The 25295-nt window shown below is 41.8% G+C and overlaps 1 protein-coding gene across 1 annotated transcript in view; it reads right to left on the bottom strand.

Moving 5' to 3' along the window:
* Positions 1–2142: 2142 nt before the first annotated feature.
* The window catches only part of LOC117483631 (dynein heavy chain 9, axonemal-like), a 116910-nt gene continuing 93757 nt past the window's right edge, over positions 2143–25295 (bottom strand). The window contains 8 exon segments of the mRNA XM_034132009.1: positions 2143–2349; positions 2494–2685; positions 4083–4310; positions 8179–8306; positions 11216–11364; positions 12967–13026; positions 13028–13158; positions 15335–15447. Coding sequence (XP_033987900.1) covers positions 2143–2349; positions 2494–2685; positions 4083–4310; positions 8179–8306; positions 11216–11364; positions 12967–13026; positions 13028–13158; positions 15335–15447 — 1208 coding nt within the window.

Raw genomic sequence — 25295 nt, 5'->3', positions numbered from 1 at the left:
TTTCACTCCTCTTGTCAAGACATCCTTGATACTATTGCTCCACTAAAAGCTGTTCGCCCTAAAGTTAAGTGAGTCCACTCGTACTGCCAGACAGGAGTGCAGAAGGGCTGAACGCAAATGGAAAAAAGACAGGCTGCATGTGACGCAAATGGAAAAAAGACAGGCTGCATGTGTCTTATGATATTTTAAAGGGCTCCTGGTGTAGATATCAGAAAGTTGTTAAAACGGAAAAAACGAAGTATTTTTCAGATGTTATACGTAATAACTGTCATAAACCCCGTGTTCTTTTTATCACTATAAACTGTATACTAAATGTCCCACAATCCATCAACTTAGTAACCTCCACTGAAACCTGTGAGGTGTTTCTACAGTTTTTTGTTGACAAGGTCACCGCCATCAGAGCAAACATCTCACTTCCTTCCCATGATCCATCTGTCATGGACACTTGCTCAGCTGTTATGGATCAGTTTGAGCTTGTGTCACTTCCTGCTCTAATGGAAATTGTTGCTCAATTGAAACCCTCGGGTTCTCCAAGCGATGTTGTCCCTGCGCGATTTTTTAAAGAAATCTGGGACATTGTTGGACTTAACGTTCTTAATATAATTAACAGCAGCCTGACTACAGGAAAAGTACCTAAAGTGCCTAAAACATGCTGTGGTCCAGCCTTTGATAAAAAAACTAGGGCTGTCAAGTTAACGCGTTAATATTTTAACGCGATTAACATTTTAACGCGATTAACGCATGTGTATTTTTTGTCCTCGGCCGCCCCGTAGTTTCAGAGCGCATCGAGTTTAAAATACCATCTACAAGCTGATGCTGACAGCCCCGCTCCTGCCGCCCGCTTGTGGCAGACCACACTTCCACGCTCACCGGCAGGTCCGGACTGGCCATCGGGAGGACCGGGAGGGTGTGTGTATGTGTGGCGCGAGCGAGGCACACCTTACGTGTTGTTGTTGTTGTTAGCATCTGGTGCTAGCTAGCTGCGCTAACGGATATAAGGAGCTGTTTCAATGAAGACAGAGGAGCGACATTTCGCCGACAACTGCGCCGAGCACTTGACTTTATGCAGGTAGCCAGACAGTGGGACATTGTACGAAAAGTCAGCACACTCAGCACGGATAGTGCGCGCAACATGATTGCAGCGTCCAGGCAGCTCCCATTCGAGCATATATGCCTTGAGCTTCACATAGCTACAACGATCCATCACAGTGTCTCCACACACACACACACACACACACACACACACACACACACACACGCTTTTTGTCTAACACGCTAACACTGTTCTGTACTGTTATGCCTTTACATTTACTTTGTAAGTAATTATGGGACGTATTTCTTCTTTCATAGCAATTTTCCTTCATACTTTCTTGCCGTGAAATAGGTCTTAAATTCTATTCAAAGTGGTCTTAAAAAGGTCTTAAAAAGTCTTAAATTTGAGTAGGCGAAACCTGCAGGAACCCTGACCCACAAATCCACAAGCATGTGACTGTGGAATACTTTTTCAGTGTCTATTCTTTGTATACTCATAGTTATACATGTGAAATATTGTTAAGATATTAAAATGGTGTTGAATAAACTTTGGTGATGATTAATGGATTTTGTGTTAATATAAGAGCAGTTAAAACAGACCGCTCAAATTTGATCAAGAACACCAAAGTAAGGGGGGAGAAACGAACAAGACAGGAGTTTTTTTTTTTTATATACCGTTAATCGTCCCGCAGAGGGGAAATGTATATTCTGCATTTAGCCCATCCTAATGCTAGGAGCAGCGGGCTGCACTTCTGTACAGCGCCCGGGGAGCAGTGTAGGGAACGGTGCCTTGCTCAGGGACACCTCGGTAGCACTTGGTCTTTCCGGGACTTGAACTGGTGACCTTCCAGTTGCCAAGCCAAGTCCCTGTGGAAATATAGTGATTACATTTGAGCAATATGAAGCCTCTTTGCTCTTGCTGGTGACCACAAAGATCCAACCTTGTGGCCCCAAGGAAACCCTCAGAGTGCCGTCTTTATGTTCTTGTATAGTTTTTCTATATCTAATCTTTTATTTTTCAGAATTTACACTTTAAGCAGTTTTTCTTCATCTGTTCTATCAATTTTGCAACCTGAATGATTGATCTGTAATTCTCCTGTCCTGGAAAATCTAGTATTTCCTCAGCTGGTGGTAGCTGTGGTAGTCCATGTTTCCAGGCAGGAAGAAGCCAGGCGCCAGCTGCAGCTCTCCCTCCATCATCTCCGGCTTGATAAATTCCTCCAGGTAGGTCCGACACAGACGGCGATCCCAATCATCTGTGATGTGACCCCCGTACATGATCTCACCGAACAAGTAGCGCAGGTCATCGTATGGCACCTGGGAATTAGATGGGATGCTGCTTTACTAGAAGGTGGCTTGTGGTGTTAAGCTGAGGGCACATGTGTTTAGATTTCCAATTAAGATTACAAATAGTGGTCATTGTTATACCTGGCACAGGAATAAAAACAAAAACACGTGTACCTTAGGATTGGCCTCCAGGTAGTTGTAGAGGACACTGATGGAAATGGTGAGGTCTCCAGTGTTAAAGGGGTATGATCTGTTCCAGCCCTGAGGACCAAACTTCCTCCTCTCTGCCACCACCGCATGGAAGTAGCACAGGGCAAACAGAATGCTCTTAAATGTATTGTCTCGCACGCACATTTCCAGTGTGTCCTAGAAAACAAAAAACTAATCGTGGAAAATTAAACAGTACACTCACCTCCTTGACTAAACAGCTGCATTAACTAAGCCGCTGCAGTGTGTTGCAGGTCAAAAGTTTAGGCAGGCAGACATGTGATCTCTTGACAAGTCCTCAGCAGTGCAGGCACTAACAGATGAGATGACTAGATGGCAAAGAGATTAATTGTCACAACTTGTCAGGTGCTTCCTACCTTCAACCGTCTCCTGGGCTCATTATTTCAGACAAGCAAATAAAAAAGCTGAATGTAATGGCCTTGTAATCTCTTGGGGAGAGAAAGGTAAATAAGCATGACAACAACCCCTATGGAAATAAGCAGTGAAGACTGACTGGCACTCAAACATGCACACTCAAACTCATGCACAAACACACACATGCACGAACACACGCACGCCAGCACGCCTTTACCACATTTATTCAAGTGCTCTCACAGTTCAAACTAAAATATTGTGGCAGCAGAGCTGTACTGAAAAGGTTATGAGCAAAGCAACTATAATTTCTCTGGCATAGCGTTGGCTTTAGCCAGGCGGGTGGGCTATTACAGAGAGTTAGCCTAACATTGATTAGCTTTCACTGAGTAAACATGCATGGAATATTCCCCCATCATTACCTCAGTGGACCTTGCTGTTTGTCTGCATGACGCAGGGCTCACAAGCACTTTGCACTGATAGGCAGATAGACATCAGCAAACTAAAGACTGGGAGGAAGCCGAGTTCTAAGGACACGATGTGGGGGGAGATGTGTTGGTGGAGCAGCACTAAGGCAATGGGAGGTCTTGGATAGAGAGCAGAAGTGAAAACAAAGAGGCTCCTGCATGTTGACTTGTTGTGATCTCTCCTCCGGTTACGTACAAATGTGTCCCTGCACTCTACAGCCACACAAACGCTCCATGTTTCAGATGAAATACATTTACATCTCTCCTCCATGGCCAGAGTAAAGATGACCCCCCCCCATCTGTTAGCTCCTACATTTCGACAAATTGGCAACTTGATAAGAAATCTGGAGTGAAACCGGAATGTCTGGTTTCAACTGCCACTCAATCTGGAATTTCCTCTGGGGGATTTTTCTTCTTCATGGCTTCAGAGGAAGGTGGTCCCAACATACCTGATCCAGTTAAATAGCCACTGAACTCCTTTAAAGATTACAACAGGAATTATGAACGTTACGTAACCAGTGGTACCATTTGATGGAACCTTTGAAATGGAAAAGGCCCTTTCACATTATTATATTAAAATACATATTGAACATACCTAAGAATTACAAAAAATTACGAATTACCTCTTAAAGTTGTATCTGTCAGAGCTGTCAGGCCCTGGAGTTCATTGGTGTTACTTTCCTCCACCACTAAAGGCCTTCAGGAGAGAACCATCACCTGGCTGAAGTTATCCAGGGCTTTGTGCAGCTTGGCTTGCATGCCACTAGGAGGTTCATTGGTGATCTTGATGGAGTTCTCCAGGATGCCCTGTGGGATGATGTGGCCCTCAGGGCTGGAGGAGGGCTCAGCACTGACAAACACCCTGAAGTTCTCATGGCTTCCCTCTGCGTGCTGCTCCAGAAGTTTCTCTAAAGTTCCCAGCCAGCGAGCCACCAAGTGGATATTCTACAGGAAACATGAAAATGGCATGGTAGTGGTAGAGCCTAATCTACACCCAGTGCTTTCTGTTGGATATCTGTGAAAGTCTGAGTTAATGGACAGCACAAAATAGCTCTATATGGTACTTGATGTTGGATTTGCCAGTATAGTGCATATTGGTTATGCAATTAAAATGATGCATATCCTCGTCTCTTTGGTGTGACTTTGATGTGGCACCAAATTAAATGGTGCACAGCACTTGAAAGCCAATTGTAGGTTGGTGACATTAATGGCGCATTTCCACTACAGCGCGGTTTAAGCGTGCCCGGCCTGTTTTTGGTTGCGTTTCCACTAGGCGTAGTTCCGGCTAGCGGGTACTTTTTCACAGTTTTCTTGCTCTCCAAAATCGAGGTTCTTTCCGGGCCAACAACCGGGCTGAGTATGCTGAACTAGTGAGAGAATCGCTGGCAACTACAACAAGATGAACATATTTGACCGTGATTTAATTGTAATACACGTTTCAAAATGATGCCGAAGTAACAACATACTGATACCGGTTAGTAAAAACCATGAATTAATGCTTTGACAAGTCTGCAGACAGACGGCAGGCGAAAAACCTTTTAAAATGTGTGTTTTCTAAATGGAGATTGGCTAAGCTAACACAGTATATGCCCCGACCGTCCACACTCACAACAACGGCCTATACAGACATAAATAAACCAGTGACTGTATTCACCATGACACAGGCAGTCTGTGGTTTGTACTTGTTTAACTTTTGTCTAGTTTCTGAACATATATGAGGAGCTGTGAGCTCTGAGTGCTAACAGCTAACGGCTGATGTTGGTTTTGTGTTTCGCATTGAAGATGACGTCACGGCTCCGCCTACACTGCGTTACTATAGTTACTGCCCCAGTTCCTAAACTGTAATGGAAACGCAGCATAAAGTGAGCCTGGCCTACCAAGGCCTAACTATACCATACTAAGCCGTGCGAGGCCCTGCAGTGGAAATGCGCCATAAGCGTCCTCTCCAGCAGAACTCCAGCTTGACTTTTCTGCACATTCATATCTCAGTGTGTCTCGGGCAGTGGAGCTGTCTTGTACTATCACGCAAGCTTGGATGAGCTCAATTTTCCAACTCAACAGCCCTGACACTTACAGGATATCCTGTGAATGATAAGGGGTGAGCTGAGCCGCCCACATCTCACCATGCAGCACTGCCCATTCCCTAAATCTAATTACAGCACTAATAACTCCAGTCATTAATTCATAAGCCTCTTTACTTTCTCACTCGCTTTGCTCTTCATATTTAATCTTCCTTATGATGGCTCAAGTAAGGGAGAGGAACCTCATTTTTGAGGAGAGTCATAAAAAAACCCAGAGGCTAGAGAAGTTTCATGTCTGTGAGGAAAAAGTGTGGGAGGAGCCTGAAGCTGAGGGGGGGATAAGTGAGTTTGCTCTAGAGAATAATGAATGGTATGCAAATTAAAAGTCTAAATTCAAGCGCTTTTACATCAACCATTCCTCTTGGCATGTAAATCGTTTGGCAATAAAGAGAGCCAACAGAGAATTCAGAGACTGTTTCCAAACTGTAATGAAACCATTCATCCTCTGGCTGCGAGGGGGACAACAGAGGGGAGGGTTCGAGAATGCGAGGGAGAGAAACCAGCGGGTTGACAAAAACAAACAAGACAGAGGAGCAGCTGTTTTATTTTATGGCTTTTTAATTAAGTTCCAGGTGCAACATTTGTGTTCCCTCAACGCCTCATGATAGGGGCCTCCAGCCCTCTGATGACTGCGCTGACACTACATCAAAAGAGTCTCCTATTTACATAGTAATATAAAAGTTGAATCTAAAACCCATTAGAAGACACCACTGGCAAGGTCTTTGATGCATTACTATCACACACAACCTGAGGGAAAGAAAGAACAATGGCATGTCAAACTGTATTTTATGCACACACATGCTGGCTCCTAAAGAGCAGATAGAAACACATGCAGATCACACACACAGCATTTCTCTTCCACACACATTCATCCAGCAGCAGCACTGAGGAGCGCTGCACAGCTGGGCCCCAGCACCCTGCGGTGAGAGGCAGACTGATGCAGACGCAGCCACCAGCACTGAGGGACTTAGGCCTAGGCTCCACGGGGACGAAAACGGGTTGAATCCGCATATTTCTCATGCGTATAGCCCTTTAAGCTCGACGACGCCGTAACGGAAACGTAGAAACAGACCCCGCAAACGACAACGGGTCCAAAGGTGGATAGATCTGGGAACGGAGCGCTCTGGGGGGTCCAATGGGGCCGTGGGGTCGCCTATACGGTCATCCGTTTCATAGCCCCGCCTCTCCCCACCTCTTCCCACCTCTCCGCGTACCCCGCATCATTGCTGATGTGTTTCGTTAACAACAACAATAGCTATTTTAATTACCTCTCAAACTACCTAAACTAGTTATAAATATGTTTATTTTTACTGTCGAGTCATCATTACTGGATCAGCTGCTGCATGAGACAGACACTGACGCTGTCAGAAGAGAGGAAAAAGAGACAGGCTCTGTGTATTTTATTTTCATATATCATTATATCGTCGTTATTCATTTGTTTTAAAGCTCAATAAATAACAAAGAAGACCTTTGACCGGCACTTTTATAATTTTGTCCGGAAGATTTCAACTTTAACACACGTTGACCGGCGAAAAACTCTGCCCAGATCCCTCGGCCTCCACCGCGGAGAATAAACAGAAGTGCAGCCATGACAACCATTCTTCTTCGCTGCTTTTGTGGAGGAAGTTGCTGCTTTTGTGGAGGAAGTTACAGCGCCACGTACAGGCTCGGCATATGTACTGCAGCTTTTCCAGCGGTTGGATGTAAACGGAGCCGTCTCGTGGAGCTTGACACAATCCGGTGTATATTGCGTGGGGACGGAAGGTTTTTTGCGGTTGCATTTGCGTTACTCCGATGCGTTTTGCCGTATGCGTTCCCATGGAGCTGGGGCCTCAGTTGACTGTTGTAGGCTGTGAAGGCTTTTATTTTCCATTGTCCGCTAACTCTCCGCTATACGTTCAAATCATATTTCATTCTAGCCATGGGAAATGTATTCTGATGTTGGCTGTCTGTTTTCTATGAATGGTAAAGTGGTTGCCGTAGAAAACACAATCAAATACAGAAATGTGCTGCACACAAAAAAACTGATCTATACGACTGAAATGAACCTTCCTCAAGCCTTTTGCTCATTATTAGTCTGCCTATTTCAATTATATGAGGGAATGCAGGGAATGAAATAAGAAAGCAAAATTAGAGGGGGGGGTGTGACTGTGGGTGCACTCAGATGACAGATGTTCTGACAGATGTTCAGATGATGGCAGGGGGAGAGTAGTGAAAAGAAGTTGAGGAGGGGTGGACACCAAAAATATATTCCCCCTGGGATTAATATAGTATTTTGGTTGATTGATTGATTGGTTGATTGATTGATTGATTGATTGATCGAATGAACTAGTATGTTAGCTTAAAAGGTGGGAGGATGTGAGGATTGATAAGAGGGCAACTGTTGGAAAAGAAAAGACAAATGTATGAAGTTATAGAAGAATGAGAGGGCACAAATAGAAATTAGGAGAAAACACTGCAGGTAAACAGGACAGACACCATTTGATCTACACGGGACGGACAGACAGACAGACAGACAGACGGACGGACGGACGGACGGACAGACAGACAGACAGACAGACAGACAGATAATGATGATGATAAAGTGAGTGGGAGGTTTGTTGCCGGGGGGGACAAGGCCTTTGAAGCTTATTGATTGTGATGTTCATGCAAAGGTAATTAAACAACTGCTTGTCTTTGCTATACTGGGTATGGGGGTATTAGTGTGTGTGCCTGTATGTGTGTGTTCATACCTGTAATATGACCCAGTGGCCGCTCCTAGCTGCCAGGTGGAGGGCCTGCTCAGCCACCACCTCCTGCCCCTGACCCAGGGACACATTGTGGAAGTTCTTGTTGTCAAATGTGTAACCCAGCCTCTTCCCTGAAAGGAAACACAACATTTTTGTAAAGAACAAAATAATCCCGTTATTCACAATAATGATCAATGTCACAAGTTTAAAATAATTGAATTGACTGGTGAGAGATACAATACGATACACTTTATTGTCCTTGTAAAGACATTTGCAGCATATTCACACATGACTTACACTACATGTACACAGATTGCACATTAAAGTATACATAGACAACATACTGACACTGACGCCCTATTGCACAAACCCCATGGCCAACATTAAAACTATACATTATATCTGTCTGTTGAGAATCTTAATGCATGTTGGTAGGAATGAGTGTTTGTAACGGTTTAGCCTGCTTTTAGGAACCTTGAATTTTAGATATTAATAGGAGGATGTACAAAACAGACCAACTAATAAGGCTTTATTTAAACATTAAAGAATACTTTAGGTTAAGGTCTTCTTTTGAATAAGAAAAAAGCTTTGGGGGTATAGAAGATGAATATGGAGGGATGAAACCCTCTGATGGTCACACATGCAGAGCACACAGCACACACAGTGACATTTGTATCTACAGATAAATATTAAGCCTGACAAAGTACTTAACCTCTTAAGCACGGCGGTCCCCCCATTGGACCCCTCCCACTGTTTTCTTTTTAGACAATGTCTCAGGGCTTCTTAACATTTATGAAACTATTAATGTGTAGCACCAGATTAACGGTAAGAATCTCAACTAACTGAAGATTTGAAGCATTTTTAGCTAAAAGAAACACAAGAGTAATACCAAGCCTTTGAATTAGCATTTTGCGAAAAAATGCTAACTAATGCTCCTGATCTGCCTGTCGGGTGTTCTTTTACCCATAATGACCGCCTCGCTGCACATTATCCCTTACTTAAAACAAATTGATAACGACTCTGTATAATGATATAAGAATAATAAACGGAGCCTCTCTTTTCCTCCCCCTCTTCTGACAGCCCAGCAGCTGATCTCTGAGCAGGAGAGGTGGGGAGAGGGAGACGTGGGGAGAGGGAGACGTGGGGAGAGGGAGACGTGGCTATTTCATCGAAAATGATCGTATAGAGGCGATTACACGGAGCCGTTTGACCCCCCCAGAGCGCTCCGTTTGCAGGTCTATCCACCTTGGGACCCGTTGTCGTTTGCGGGGTCCGTTTCTATCGTTTTGTCACGGCCTCGTGTAAACGAAAGGGCTATACCCAAGAGAAACTATGCGGATACAACCCGCTTCGTCCTCGTGTAAACGGCTCTTATTTACAATTTGTATATCGTCAGCTAGGAAAACCGGCATCAATGCACACCGAGGAGTCACCTGGGTTTAGATCAGAGTTAGATAGTGCAGAAAGCCAGCGCTAATTAGAGCAACAGGACTATTTATATACAGCATGGCTGTGAATAAGCTAACTGCGTTCCAAAGGACGTTGTCCTGTTTTCTGCTCTACATTAGTTAAATACACATGCAAAGTGTTAACACGCCAGCAGTTTCCACCGTCTTCTGGTCTGTGACGGCTAAAAGTGGTCAGCACATTTACAGAACAATATTTAACACAGAAACCCCAAGCCCTTCTGAGCGTACTGTGTCATCAGTTTCAGTTTTTCTGCTTGATATATTATATATTATTTAAAGATAGTGAAAGAGCATGAAACTACGGTGCAGCAAACAATGCTTATATAAGCCTAGCTTTGTACAGAACTTAACAAACCAGTAACACACTGAAGTGAAAGATTGAGCTACACACTACGACTACGGAACACAGAAAAGGAAAAGATAATAATCTTGATAAAAGTTTCCTCAAAAGCCAGTGTTTATTATCATAATCAGCAGACGGTCCATGACTCACTTGCCCACCTTACACTGAGATGTAACTCAAACAATAAAACGGTTTCTGTGTCATTAAAGCTTGAATCTGAAACCAGGCATATAGCGAGGTTTGGTCTCAGGGAGAGAAGTCCCCTGCAGAGCATACATAATCACATCATCTATCTATTGAAAATCTAATTGAGGCCTAATACCAATAAGAAAGCTAATAGTCACAGCTATAATGGAAAAGCACATCTGCAGAATGTGGTTCAGCGTAATGTGGCCACCGTGCTCTGAGCTGCACTGATTGCTTACTTTTAGCTTTGATGTGATTGACCACGCTCAAGGGTGTAGATAATCCATAATCACAGCCATTACAGGGAGGGCTCCATTTTATCACTCAGAGGGGGCCGAGGTCTGTCCACCGCCTGCTGCCAACCGGCTCTACTTCTTTGTAGTGTCTTTGAGCAGGCTGCCAAGTATTTTCAGTAAATGAAAAGCTTATTGTCATGTTGAAATCACCAACATGTCATTTCAATTAAGGAGGAAATTAAAGCAGAAATAGAAATCCAAGAAAGTACCATCAGGCAAAACGATGGGTCCATCATGATTTATCATTTGAATGGCGACTCACTTAGTAGAAACCACATGGAAATCTCTATGTTCTAGTAAACTGATACAATCCTTGCAATCTGAACTTTTCATAGAGCTGACCTAAAATATCCACACACTGAATAGTTTGACAGCAGATTCAAAAGCGATGCGTGATTGCGCCCCGTGCCAGGTCAGCACAAAGGCTTTGAAAAGCACATTTGTGGTCAGAAATAATAATGGCGTGTCCTGCTGCCATCCACAGGATTCAGACAGGGTTATAAAGGAACTCTAAAACAGGTGACATTTACTCTCTGCGGCCCCCAATACACCAGTGTCCTCTCATACATTTGTGACCTTTAGTACAATGTCTCTATCTACCCACAGCCTGCTGTACATACTGTAGTATGTGATGTTGGGAATCAACTTGTAGGAATGCCTGCACTTGACTTCAATAGGCTTTTCCAAATAAAATATAGCATGTTCCCACAAGAAAAAGATTGACAGATATGTCCAATATGTGTTACCATGTTTCTCCACGTCCTTCAAAGGATCGACTCCAGGAGAGAGGATGAAGAACATGGGCGTAGCTGGACCCGACTCTTCAAAGGAGAGCGCAAAGTCTAGTGATCTGCCTATCACGTACGTGCTCCCCAGTCTCTCCTCCACAAAGTCTCTGCAGGGAGAACATGACTCAAGCTGAAAACCTTGAAGTGGGAATCATCTGTAGTTCAGAGCATTAGACAGGCAGATCTTATAGAAAAACATGACATGTTGTTGGTGGCTCTTTCAAACTGCAGGATTACTTACTGTGGTTACAATTTTTTTTTAAATAAAGAAATCTACATTTTTTTTAATGTAAACACCTGATGAAATATGTTGATGATAAAATGTTATGTAAATTCTGTTGATGAGGAAATTCAAATCCCCTAAAAGGGAAAAGGAATTGATTATCCAGACAAAGTATTCAGGTATGTATTGCATGTTAATACCAGGCAAGTTCCTAAAAAATGAGTGAGTGAAGAGTATTGTGTAGGATTATATTTGGATGTTTTCAAAATTGCTGATACAAATACATAAAAATACAGACGTAGACCCAGGAGTCCACTGCTGTATGTCCTGATGACCAAAAGTCAACAAAAGGCTTATTTTAATTTACATTCCTAACATTTTATCTACACGCAAAAACATTTTTCACTGAACATAACTAAGTAAATGTGTAGTGTTATTTCTTTATTATTTAATTAACTACATGTTTAAAAGAGCACAGGCAGAACAATGTTTACCCTTGAAAGATATTGATAATACAGTTTAGTTATAAAGGAGCAGCCGGAGATCAAAGTCTGATAGACTGAAAGTCCTTAGACAAATGTTAAAGGTCACCTATCATGCTATTATTAGGCAATAGCATAGGTCTCAGATATATAAAAAAATATAACAAACATGTCTATGAAGTGTTTTGCTCAAAATACCAAACAGATCACCCATGCCATGCCTCATATCCCTCTATTTCACTTCCTGTTCCAAAAGTGCTGATTCTTGGTATAAACAGGTCTCTCTTGAGAATGAGATGGTCACCTCTATTTTTTTTAGATAAGAGGGGGCGGAGCTTATGCCCAGCTCATGCGGGGACCTGGCAGATACTGTCTAAAATGCTGCGGTGATGAAACGCAAGGATTATTAGATCAAGGATTATTTCTGAAACAGTATGGAGCTCAAAGGCTTTCTCTCTTGCCGGTTATACCACAAGGTGAGTTCCTTTTTATTTCCAGCTTCTTCACACACATGCTCTCTCCAGTACAGGTTAGCTCTAAGTGTTAGCGATGCTAATGTAAACACCGACCATATTACGTCCAAAACAGTCGGGCATTGTTTCTGATAGCAACGTTTCTGATAGTGCTCTGGGTCCGCCGCCGATATTACGTCATACCTGCCGCAAATCTGGATCAGCTCCGTTGTATCCCCGTTTTTAGAGATTTGGGTACGGAGGAAAAGAGAGAAGGTTTTATTTTCTGACGCTGCGTGAGTTCCCTGTCACACCGGGGACACATCTTTATGTATAAAACACATCAAAAAGTGCATTTTGCATGATAGGAGACCTTTAAGGCTTATAATGAGGCTTAGGAATAGTCTTTTACAGCTATGTCATTGAGCTAGCTCTAAGCTACAGACAGCGAAACAGCAGCAGCGGTGAGCACGGCGCTGTCACATCAAACTAAAAGCAAAAGGTCTACCTTTGACCCTTACAGCACACAGCCCGGTTCAGAGAGGCTCTCACCGGACGGCGTACGCCATGCGGTCCGGCCTCAGGGCCCTCATTATGCACAGTCTCTGGACAGGTTTTGTTCTTCCACTCCTGAGGGAGTTTCTCTTTTTCTGGACATTCAGACTCCACAAACTTCTTCCAGCGCTTGGCCGAGCCCTCGATGTCTCGGTCCAGGTTCCCGAACTCTTCCATGGAGCACAGGGACTGGATATTTGGGAAGAAAAATGAATCATAAAGAAAATCTACTGTGTGCACTTCTAACAGTTCCACCCCTTTAGACACATTTCACAACACATAGCAAAATGATAGACTTTGTTTGCAAAAGTTTGTAGAATAAAGAGACAAAATACAGAAAGGACTGCTTATTTTTTGTCACGCCAATATAAATAATATTAATTCAAACGGAAATGCTGAGTAACCAGGATCCCTTTCATAAAGTGACAGCGGGGGGGGGGGGGGGGGGGCTGAAAATGCATCCATTGCAGAACTAGTACGGGCTCTATTGTGACACCCCAGCTTATACACACCTTATCTCATCTGTGGAGAACAGCACACACACACACACACACACACACACACACACACACACACACACACACACACACACACACACACACACACACACACACACACACACACACACACACACACACACACACACACACACACACACACACACACACACACACACACACACACACACACAGGCCCAATTCCAATCCACTCCCTCCATCTGACAGGAGGGAGCCTCGTTGAGCTGCAAGTGTCACTCCGCCACTGAGTGGGAGTGGGTAGGGTGTGGTTTGGAATTGGGCCTGAATATACTATAAGCAAACCCTCTTGGCAGTGTTACCTTTGATGGAACGGAGAGCCAAAGGGTCCAAAATAAAAAACTAACTTTCATATTAGCTCTGTCATAACATCCACTTTATATAACCCTGCATGGCTCCGCAGGAGGAACAGTTTGTTGTTGTTGTTGATTAAAAGATGAAAACAATATCTTATGCTTCATTTTCTGTTTGAGCCCTAGCACCAGTCCACAGCATTAGTCTCCACATTCTGGTTCCTCCACACACCTAGATGTCATGTGATCTGGGGCCTCATTTATAAAACTTTGCGTAGGATTCACGTGAAAAGATGGCGTACGTAGGAACAAAGGAAGTGCTTACACACAAAAATATCCAGATTTATAGAGAGTGCACGCACGTCCTACGCCGGTTTCCCGGCCGCATCTTTTGCGGGCTTCATGTAACGTCCATATTTGCCATTAAATAGTAAAATAAACGGCCCGTATTCATATTTATTTAGACTGACTGCATGACGACGATCGTAGGAAATGCAGACAGAACAGCTAAAAGAAAACATTTCACACCATGTAATATGTTTATTCTTGTTGGGGAGGTGGACTCAAGCAAATCATATTGTTTGGTGGCCGCAGTTCGAACATTACAAAGAGTTGCAGCATGCGGAGCACTCTGTGAACGCTGCTGCCTCAGAAGCTCGGATCGTCACCAAAACAAATAAATAAGGGGTCCGAAAAAGTTTCTAACACACAGGATAACTCAGATGTAACGTAAAGTTCTTCCCTTTTTAGAAATGATAGTAAACCAATTGCAATCAAGCTGGGTTTGAACATGTACAAAACAGACTTTGTTTACAAAAAGATTTCTATTTATTTGGTGGTTCGTGTTCCGACTCTGTCTCCACTGCACCCTGTGAGCTTAACCCCCCGCAGCAACTCTATCCAACAGTTAAAGGAAATAAAACAGATGTGTGAAATCAGCTGTACAATTTACCAAATATATGGTGTTCTTAGTTTACAAACCTTTTGTGTTTTCGGAGCGACCCATCAAGTTTTAGCAAAGGCATAATATGAATTAACTTTATTTGGAAAGGACCGTTCAAAAAAAACCTTTGAACATGTAAGAGAATTGTTTGAGATAGTTTTCAATAACATTATGCATTTTTATTTATTTCTCCAAGTTATGTTGTTGTATGCACTCAAGAGTATCAAACAGGTGTTTGTTTAATCATTTTCAGATTGGCATTCACCTTTTTTTGCAAATGAATTCTTCATATATGAGAGGAAATATTTAGATTTATGCTATTATGTCCACATGTTTCTCTCCATTCTTCCTTCTGCCAACGATGTCGCAGTTTCTCATCTCTCCGTTTTTGTGCGTACGGATGGGTCAAAATGTCCGTGGAGGACCGCACATTTTCCCGTCAAGTTTGTTTTTTATAAGTCGCTAAGATTTCTTGGAAATTGGCGTACGCCATCTTTTTAGCGTACGCTACGTTTATAATTGAGGTCCCAGGTCATACTGGTCTTTGCATTTCATAACATTACATTTCAGTATTCATCTGTGTCTCTCTGTACCTTGAGCCCCCCCCAGGAGTGGTTGGAGAGGAAATCCAGCGGTGATATCACAGCTGGTTGGACAGGGTATCTCAGGAGGAAGTCCAGCTCTGCAGGATTTATTTCTTTATTCACTCGTGTCGAGACCGTGTCACTGTTGGTCCGTCCTGTCCTGTTGTCTGCAGTCTGCGGAGGCCTGCTCCCACCTGTCGAGTACGGCTGTGCTGAGGTGGTTTTCCCCCGGAGAAGTCGCGAAGAGACGGAGCGGCTCCACCGGCTGCTGCCTGCTTTCCACCTGCCAGGTGTCTACGATCTGCGGAGGCCTGCTCCCACCTGTAGAGTACGGCTGTGCTGAGGAGGATTTAATCCCGGAGACATCGCGGTGAGACGGAGTGGCTCCACGCTTCGGGCTGGGGCCTGCTGTGCGGAGGAGGATTTGCTGCGGCTGGGGCCTGCTTTCCGCCTGTCCTGGTTCTGCTGTTGCGGAGGCCTGCTCCCACCTGTCGTGTGCTGCAGTGTCGTGTGCTGCTTTGCTGAGGAGACCTTTTACCCCGGGGATACCACGGAGAGACCGGAGCGCTTCCACGCTGCTGCTTTCGCCTGTCCTTTGCTGCTGTGAGGAGGAGGATTTTTGCCCCAGGAACATCGCGGATACTGTGTGCTGGTCTGGGAAAATGGCCCATATCGTGATTCTGCTGTGCATGTTAAAGGTGGGGTAGGTAAGTTTGAGAAACCGGCTCGAGATACACTTTTTGTTATATTCCATGGAATGCTCTTAACATCCCGATAGCAATGAATATCTTAAGTACTTTGACAAAAAATCCATAAAAAAATGTCATCTGTGGAAGCCGTAATACTGTAAAAAGCACGACCAATCATTTTAGCCGGCCCGGCTAAAATAACTGGATGGCCTACCTGCCTGTCAGCCTTCCATCTGTGCACAAACTTATCTCGTGCCCTCATTGGTCATGTGCGCGTTCGTGTGTGTTGGAGGAGGGGCTCTATAAGGAAGTGGCAGATTTTCTCCGGTTGTGTATTTTCAAATTCTAGCGATCTCGAGCCGGTTTCTCAAACTTACCTACCCTACCTTTAACTGTTCTGGACTATGAGAAGATCTCTAGTCATTCTGAGAAGTCTACTGGATTCAGGTCTGTTCTGCCACCCGCAGTGGGCATCCCCTGCAAAGGGTCGGATGTGTTACACAAACAATTACCGGTTGCCTTGTCACAGACAATCTGCTCGACAAAATATGTTTGTCTTTTTTGTTTGCCTGCGATGATGGTTCTTCAGGACTGCTTCTTAAGCTCAAATCACACTCTCGCAGACTTCTCCGGTGATTCTAAAGTAGATGACAATGTATGTGTGTCGTTTAAGAGGAAAAGATGCCTGTTTTTGTTGTTGTTATTACTGTCAGGAAATGTACAACCTAACCCTGGTCCGCCCAGTAGTAGTAGTCAGATCGCTACTCCTGCTGATTTTAAAGCTAGGTCTGGGTTGGGTTTCATCCACTTGAATGTGCGCAGTCTGTTAGGTAAACTAGATTTTGTCCGCATTTGGGCAAGCTCGACTGACGCTGACGTCATTGTGTTATCAGAAACATGGCTAAATAAAACTATTTTTGCCTCTGACATTGCCTTAAATGGTTATAATATGTATCGTACCGACCGGCCTAATAAAGGTGGTGGCGTTGCCATTTATGTTAAGAATAAGTTCAGTGTAACTACATTGGTTTCCAAATCTATCAGTAAGCAATTCAAATTTTTAGCCTTAAATATAGAAGTGGCAAAGGTCATGGTGGTCTGCTGTTACAGACCCCCCTCAGCTGTCAAGGACTCCTTGTCTTCACTAGCAAAACTTTTATCGCAACTAGACTATAAGGAAATAGTGCTACTTGGAGATTTGAACTGGGACTGGTTAACTGCAGTATCAGAGGATTTTAAAAACCTTTGTATCTCTCTGAATGTTACTCAGATTGTTGACAGTCCTACTCGCCCTAACATTAAGTCCCCTAATAAATCCTCCCTAATTGATCTCATCTTAACTAATGTGCCCCATAAATACTCATCTGTGGGAGTATTTGCAAATGATGTGAGTGACCACTGTGTTGTAGCCACAATTAGGGACACTAAGGTCCAAAAGGTTAAACCTCGTATTATCATTAAGAGACACATAAAACATTTTGTGGAGCAGGGTTTTGTTCATGATCTGTTTGGGTTTGATTGGGGAAAAATCGATCTGTGTGCTGATGTAGAAACTGCATGGTCTTATTTTTATCTTGGTTTTATGGAAATTATAGATAGACATGCACCCCTACGTACATTTAGAGTAAAGGGACGAGACAAGCCTTGGTTTTCTGCTGAACTGTCCAGTCTCCTGCATGAGAGAAACAAGGCCTGGGCAAAGGCTAGGAAATCAGGCTCAGAGGTAGAATGGCTGCGTTTTAGGCAACTAAGAAATAGCTTCACTTCACATGTCAAAAGTGCTAAGTCGAAGTACTGTCAGTTACTACAGAAAACCTAAATAATCCTAGGAAATTTTGGAAAGCCATAAAATCGATATCCACCGGTGAGATCCGTAATGAGCTACCTCCGTGCATTACCACAACATCTGGCTCTATATCGGACAGGGCTACTATGCTAAATTGTTTTAATGAGCATTTTGTGTCCTGCGGTTCTGTTTGATTCTGTGACTAACTCTGCTTCTGTGAACACCACAGTCTGTGACTCTGAACAATGTGGTCTGCATGGAAAACCCTTTCAGTTTTACTCCTTTTACTGTAAATGTTGTTCATGAAGCATTATCTAAGTTAGATCCTAAGAAACCGGCTGGTCCGGACAACGTAGAACCTTTCTTTTTAAAGATAGCTGCAGGTTTTATTGCTTCACCTCTCACTTCTCTTTGTAACCTCTCCCTCAGCACAAACACAATTCCAAAAGTATGGAAGTCAGCGTATGTCATGCCTCTACTAAAAGGAGGGGAGGCAACTATTTTAAATAACTATAGGCCAATCTCTAAATTGTCAGTTGGCTAAGGTTCTTGAACGCCTAGAGAGTGAGCAGGTAAAGGAGTTTTTATGTCAAAATAATATCCTGTCTAAACATCAGTCAGGTTTCAGAAAGCAACATAGCACCATCACTGCCACAATGAAAGTGGTGAATGACATTACAAGTATTTTAGATAAAAAGCAGAGTTGTGCAGCTCTATTTATTGACCTTTCCAAAGCGTTTGACACTGTCGATCATCGCATCTTAAAGCAGAGGCTACTCAGTATTGGCATATCCAGCCATGCAGTGGGGTGGTTTGTGAACTACCTCTCTGAAAGGTCCCAATGTGTTCACTTTGATGGGCTGTCTTCTGAGTGGTTAAACATTGCTAATGGTGTTCCTCAAGGTTCAGTTTTAGGTCCACTTTTATTCTCCATATATATCAACAGTTTAGGTGAAAATGTGGATGAAGCTACTTTACATTTTTATGCGGATGATACCGTGATGTACTGTGCAGGTCCCTCCATTAACGAGGCTGTTGTTAAATTACAGGCTGTTTTTAACATTATTCAGACTCAGCTCTCTGAGCTTAAGCTTCTTTTAAATGTTGAGAAAACCAAGGTAATGCTCTTTTCTAAAGCTAAAAAGACTCCAGAGACTGCTTTGGATATTGTGACTATGCAAGGACAAGTACCCGAAATGGTTACCTGTTATAAATACCTTGGTATCTGGCTTGATGATTGTCTTACTTTTAAACTTCACGTCAATAACCTGAGTAGTGTTACCAATGCCGCTTCAATCTCATTAGTATGCATAAAAAAGTGACAGGTCACACCTTCTAAGTCCCGCCCCCTAATTATGTTAATGAGCCCCCTTTGATATGCTAATGAGCCCCTTTGTTTGAGGTGTTATCGCGTACAGGTGTTACATCCTCCCCGGTAGCCCCCACCCCCCTCAGCCCACCCCCCTCCCCCTCACATACAGGTGTTACATCCTCACCGGTAGCCCCCACCCTTCTCAGCCCCCACCCCGCTCAGCCCCCACCCTCTCAACCCACCCCCTCCTTACAGCAGGTTTCACATCCTCCCTGTCGCCCCCACCCCCTCCTCAGCCCCCACCCCTCTCAACCCCCTCCTCCTCCCCCCTCCTGTCCGGTCGGCATGTTCGTTACAGTTTAAATCTTCCGGGGCAAAATTAGAAAAGTGCCGGTTAAAGGTCTTCTATGTTATTTAATGAGCTTTGAAACAAACTGATATGATTCGATATTAAACCAACTAATTTTAGTAGATTAATTAACTATTCAAAACGTGTACAGTAATTTACAATAACACGGGAATAATAAACGGACTGCTCTCCCCCCTCCTGACAACACGCCATTATCAACGTCGCGGGTCCAATAATGAGTGACTCGACAGTAAAACTAAAACATATCTATAACTAGTTTAGGTAGTTTGAGAGGTAATTAAAATAGCTACGTGTGATATCTGAAGAGTGTGTTTTGTTCCGCTCACCGCATGCAGAGATGCATGTCGATTAGTCCGCAGCACCGGGTCTCTCCCGTCAGATTAGACTTTACTACATCTACTGGAGTGCTTTTGTTTTTGTTACTAAGATACTTTTTAGATACACTTTTGAAGTGAGCAACACTCTACAACTGGTAGAAAGTTAAGTACTTTGTATGGAATTGGGTTTTCTTTAGAGCTGTTTTCAGTGAGACAATGTAGTTTCTGATCATTTTAAGTTTCAAGTTTCAAGGCTTTATGGCATATGCCCATTAGCTACAGTGTAGATATGTCAATGAAAAACATAGGTCACAGGCTCCTCCAACAGTGCACATAAAACAGATAAAATACTGCAATTTGTGCGTAATTCTCTCACAAAGGAACTGTAAGATACACGTTTATGTATGGAAAACTTTATAACTTGGTAAAATATTCATTCATTTGTAATAAATTGAGTTTTCTTCAAGAATCAAACTCTAAATGGAGAGTTTGTGATTTTAACACTGTTTCGATGAAACAATGCAGTTTTGATAACTTGACTTGACTAACATTACTTTTTTTTTAAATATATGTTTTTAGATGCTTTACTTTTGATTTCTTTCATGTTATTTTAACACAACATTAATTTTTTCATATTTTTCAACATACTGTGATATATTTTTTTTTCTCTCCATTATATTTTTGAATATACAGTGATTTTTATCAAAATACAACATGCAACTATTACATTATACAATATTACGACTTTTTGCGATATTTTCAACACAATATACTTTTTTTTTTGTAGGGCTTCAGGATATTTGGCATGTCATGCATAAAACCGGTATCATCTTTCCTGAAACTGACGTGCTGTCCGTTTTACAAACAAGTTATCTTTCTGCTTCTTCACCCTCTGAATTTTCCTCCCCCGTCCCTCTTACTTCAGCCATCACAACAGCAATCAAGTCAGATCTGTGAAATTAAACACCTCTTCCCAAAGCGTGACTTTCCTATTGAGGGAGTGGGGCAGTGGGGCCTAACCCAATTGGCCAAATATACTAACATGCAGAACATATGGTATGTTTGAAAAAAAAAAAGACTAACCATCTATCCAGTTCAAGCTGTCTTTAAGATGTGACATTGCGCTCTGACTTTTTCCCGTAAAATCGTGACAAACTATTACTTATTAAATTTGACCTCATGCTGCTTGGTTGAAAATGATAGATGAGCATTTACCAACAGATCAACGCGCAATCAACCCATACAGGACATCTCTTTCTACACATTATGTGTTATCACTATAATATCATGTCATTATTTAATGTTGTTTTTGTTTGTGAGTGTGTGTACAACGAAGTCTCTTTGAGAGGAAAATTATAATTGAAAGATCTTAATACCCCCTTATTGTTTAATTACTTCACACAACTATTAAAGAATCCCTATATGAAGTTACATGAGGCTACATTTACTGGTGTGCTTCCCTAGATGATGTAAATAGTCTAAGTGTCATGTTAGGGGGGCATTACGGACCTCAGGAGTCCGCCCTTGGAGGCTTGGAGAGCGGATAAAGAGAGGTGTATTTACTGGTGTGGAGCCCTGGATGATGTAAATAGTCCAAGTGCCATGGAACTCAGGAGTCCGCCCTTTGAGGCGTTGTTAACATTAATGCTTTTTGCTTTTTGTTTTTGTTACTAAGATACTTTTTAGCCTTATGATAGGATGAACTTAAGCTGTAGTCAATAAAGACATGTTTAATAGAGTGTTGCTGTTAGAGAACATACCTGCGCAGCACTCCACCACGTCTTGGCGTTGGCTTCATGGCCTTCACTGTCCTCTCCCTTTGAGTTTTTTCAAAGGCGGGGATACATTTTTCCAAATGATCACTTGTTACCTGGTGACAAACATATGGTTATATAACCTTAAAGAACTAACAAAAAATAATTAAGTATTTGCAATGCATAAACATAGAAGTTATCACTGTCATATTATGATCACTTAATGTAAGTAAGTTTAAGTAAAACTAACACAAGTCAATATTATTCACCTGGGCATTAGTGGGCTTGAGGGTCTCAGGGAGCGTGGACAAAGTGACTTGTCTCTGTATTTGAGGATTCTCAGTGCAGGCACTAACAGGAAGCTGCTGTGCATTAGTGGAGAGTCCTCTGAAGGCAGCTGTTATTTCATTTACACACTCATCTGTTACCTGCTGACTCCTCATAGTAAGTCTAGCCAAGTCAGCTGTTAAGTTGTCCATACCATCGCTTGATAACTGGTAACTTTTGATTGACAGTCCAGCCATGGCAGCTGCCAACTCGTCCATATAATTCTTAAGAACGTGGTGACAATACTACAAAAAAGTGTATATATTAGGTCAGTTAACCTTGAAGAGCTAAACAGTTCAAGTGGTAAGTAACTAAGTATTTGCAATGAATAAACATAGAAATGATCACTGTCATATTATATAATCACTTAATAAGGAGATAAGTAAAACTGACACAGACAGTTTAAACTGCTTGTTAAAACGCTATTGCTTATTGTGTTTTCTCAGCACACTAACATAAATAAGGATGTATAATATAAAAAACTAGAAAACGATATAGTATTTTCAAGTCTTACTTTAGTATGGTAAAATTAAGAATAAGTCACATTAAAGTGTGTCATGATTTTCCGTAAAAAAGTCAAGTATAGTTTGTCAAAAGAATATGAAAAAATCATTTTGTAGAGTAGTATGTTGAAAATCTCAGTGTTTAACTGAACACACCTACATGTGATAACGCCTCGAACAAAGGGGTAATTAGCATACAAAGGGGGGTCACTAGCATCAGTGGGGGAAAGGTGCTACGGGAATGAACTTTGAGGAGGGGGAACTTGTAAGAATTTCCAGCTTTTGAAGACAATTATATGGTACCCGTCCTTACAGCTAAACAAATCCTATGCCAGGTATTCAACAGACCACAAGAAGCACAAGAAGCCCCAGAAAGGATTACATTCAGAGCTAATAATGATGAAACCGAAGAAGAAGCAAAGCAGATTATAATCGTTGCGGGTGAAAGGATAGAGAATTTGCAAGTGATGTTAATGCACTTATCTGATATAAAAAATGCATTCATTTACTTCCAAGAGACCCCTAAACATCTACTTGGGCAATGTGAATTGAACGATAAACCGATCACTGTAAATGAAACGCGGAGAGAGGCAGCAGTGCAAATCGTTAAGTCTATTACCTTGTATCCACTACGACATTAACTTGGTCAAATGTAATATGTCTTTCTGAAGATGTGGCGAATGGTGTGTTTTTCAATTAAACAACCATAACAAATGAAAATGTGTTTTATTTTTGCTTTCATATATAGTAATAGTATTAACTCCTCTGACTAGACTGTACTAAAATAAGACGTTTCACTGTTAAATAAAAATGGAAGTAGAAAATCGAGATAATGATGAGGCTCGTTATGTATCCAGTAACTATGAACAGCAGTTTGAAAATGTTATTTAACCCTTTAACTCTAATTGACAAATCTAAAATAGCCTCTAGCTTATCTATAAGTTTGTGATTTTAACACTTATTCACTGACACAAGGCAGATTATGGCTTTTTTCTCTTGCCAAGATACTTTTAGACACACTTTGAGGTATGCAAAACCTTAAAACTAGAAAATGAAGTACATTGTCTGATTAGATTTTTTCGTAAAGACTGTTTCTCTAAAAGTTTGTGATTTTTAACACTTATTTACTGACACAAGGCAGATTTTGACTTTTTTTCTCTTTTCATGTGTTACCAAGATACTTTTTAGATACACTTTTATGTATGCAACACTTAACAAAGGGGTATAATATGAAGTACTTTGTAAGGGAATGGGGGTTTCTTTAATACCCCGTTTTTTTTTTCTAAAAAACACTTGTACAGTTAAATAATGTAGGTTTTCTCTGATATTCTAGTTATTTTCAGCTACCAAGATACTTTTGTTGATACACTTTTATGTAGGAACATTTGGCAACTGGTAGAATGTCAATTATTTTGTAACAAAAATGTATTTTCTTAAAGACTGTGACTCTAAAAGGGAAGTTGGTGATTTTAACACTTCTATTTTCCCCCCGTTGTCTTTCACTTACTGTTTTGATACAGTTTTATGTATGACAACTTTACAACTGATAGAAAGTTAAGTACTTTTTCTTTCATATTATTTTAACACAACATTACTTTTTTCATATTTTTCAACATACTGTGATATATATATATTTTTTTTTCTCTCCATTATATTTTTGAATATACAGCAAACTCCTGGACTACTATCGTCACCACCATTGTGGACACCCACATATTGCAGTACTACTGCTGCTGATGTTACTCCTGGGGCCAAGACGTCTCTGTTTCTGAACATAGTGAAATCGGAGTTGGTTGATATTCTGGAGAGGGTGCTGCATCGGTACAGAGAAGAAATCTGCAATGGATGTCGAGTCAGCCACCCCAGCCAGAGGCAACACGATTGTCTGAATGACATTCCAGAATATTTCTTCAGAAACAATTACAACGCGTTAATGAAAAGACTTTGGCTCGCCGACTTCATTACTGTGATTGACCAGTCTTAATGATAAAAACATTTACACGGCTGAATGGAGGATCCAAGGCGCTTCGGAGGCTTTTCTGCACAATCTCAAAAACTGCAGACGCCTCAAGGAGAGACTTGAAAAGATCCATGCCGAGCTGGATGGAGAAGAAGAAGACTAATAACCAGCGGTTGATTGAAGCCAGGGATTTTTATTTATTTTTTTTTTTTTTCGATACTTTGACTTTTCTTTAAAGTAAAATAAAAAAAAGGGATAACTACTATGGAAAACAATCTGTATATATTTATCAGAATGCAGTCAATACCTGTTTAATAAGTGTGTTGTTGATGACGATTGAAAACAGAATGAGTAGTGATCCCCGTGTAAACAGAATGGCTGAAGTTTGTAAACTAGAAGACATTTTGGATATCGTTCATTCTGGCAGTACTATTCCGGGTCATTGGGAAACGATTATAAACGAAACATTTAAAGTGGTACTGGAATCTTCATTTTCCGAAACATTCTGTAACATTAGTCAAGTCATAGTATAGTTTGACAAAAAGATCTTGAAAAAGTCATGACATTGTGTGTTGAAATGGTTTTGAATAAACACATCAGTATTTAAAAAAGTAAAATTGTATCAAGTGCATCAGACAACTCAAATTACTCCATTTGAACCATATTATAAATAAGTAAAAAATGGTCATAGTATATAGCAGGGCTGTTTAATAGTTTTCTGTGTTCTGTGTTTTGTGTGTCAGTGTTGCAGTGTTTCAGTGTTCTGTGTTTCAGTGTTGCAGTGTTTCAGTGTTTTGGGTGTCAGTGTGTCAGTGTTGCAGTGTTTCAGTGTTTTCAGTGTTTCAGTGTTTTCAGTGTTTCAGTGTTTTCAGTGTTTCAGTGTGTCTGTGTTTCAGTGCTTCAGTGTTTCAGTGTTTCAGTGTGTCTGTGTTTCAGTGCTTCAGTGTTTCAG

Source organism: Trematomus bernacchii, unplaced genomic scaffold, assembly GCF_902827165.1.
Source record: "Trematomus bernacchii unplaced genomic scaffold, fTreBer1.1, whole genome shotgun sequence".
Taxonomy (NCBI): domain Eukaryota; kingdom Metazoa; phylum Chordata; class Actinopteri; order Perciformes; family Nototheniidae; genus Trematomus; species Trematomus bernacchii.
Note: the sequence above shows the minus strand (reverse complement) of the source record. Positions and strands in the feature narration are given on the sequence as shown.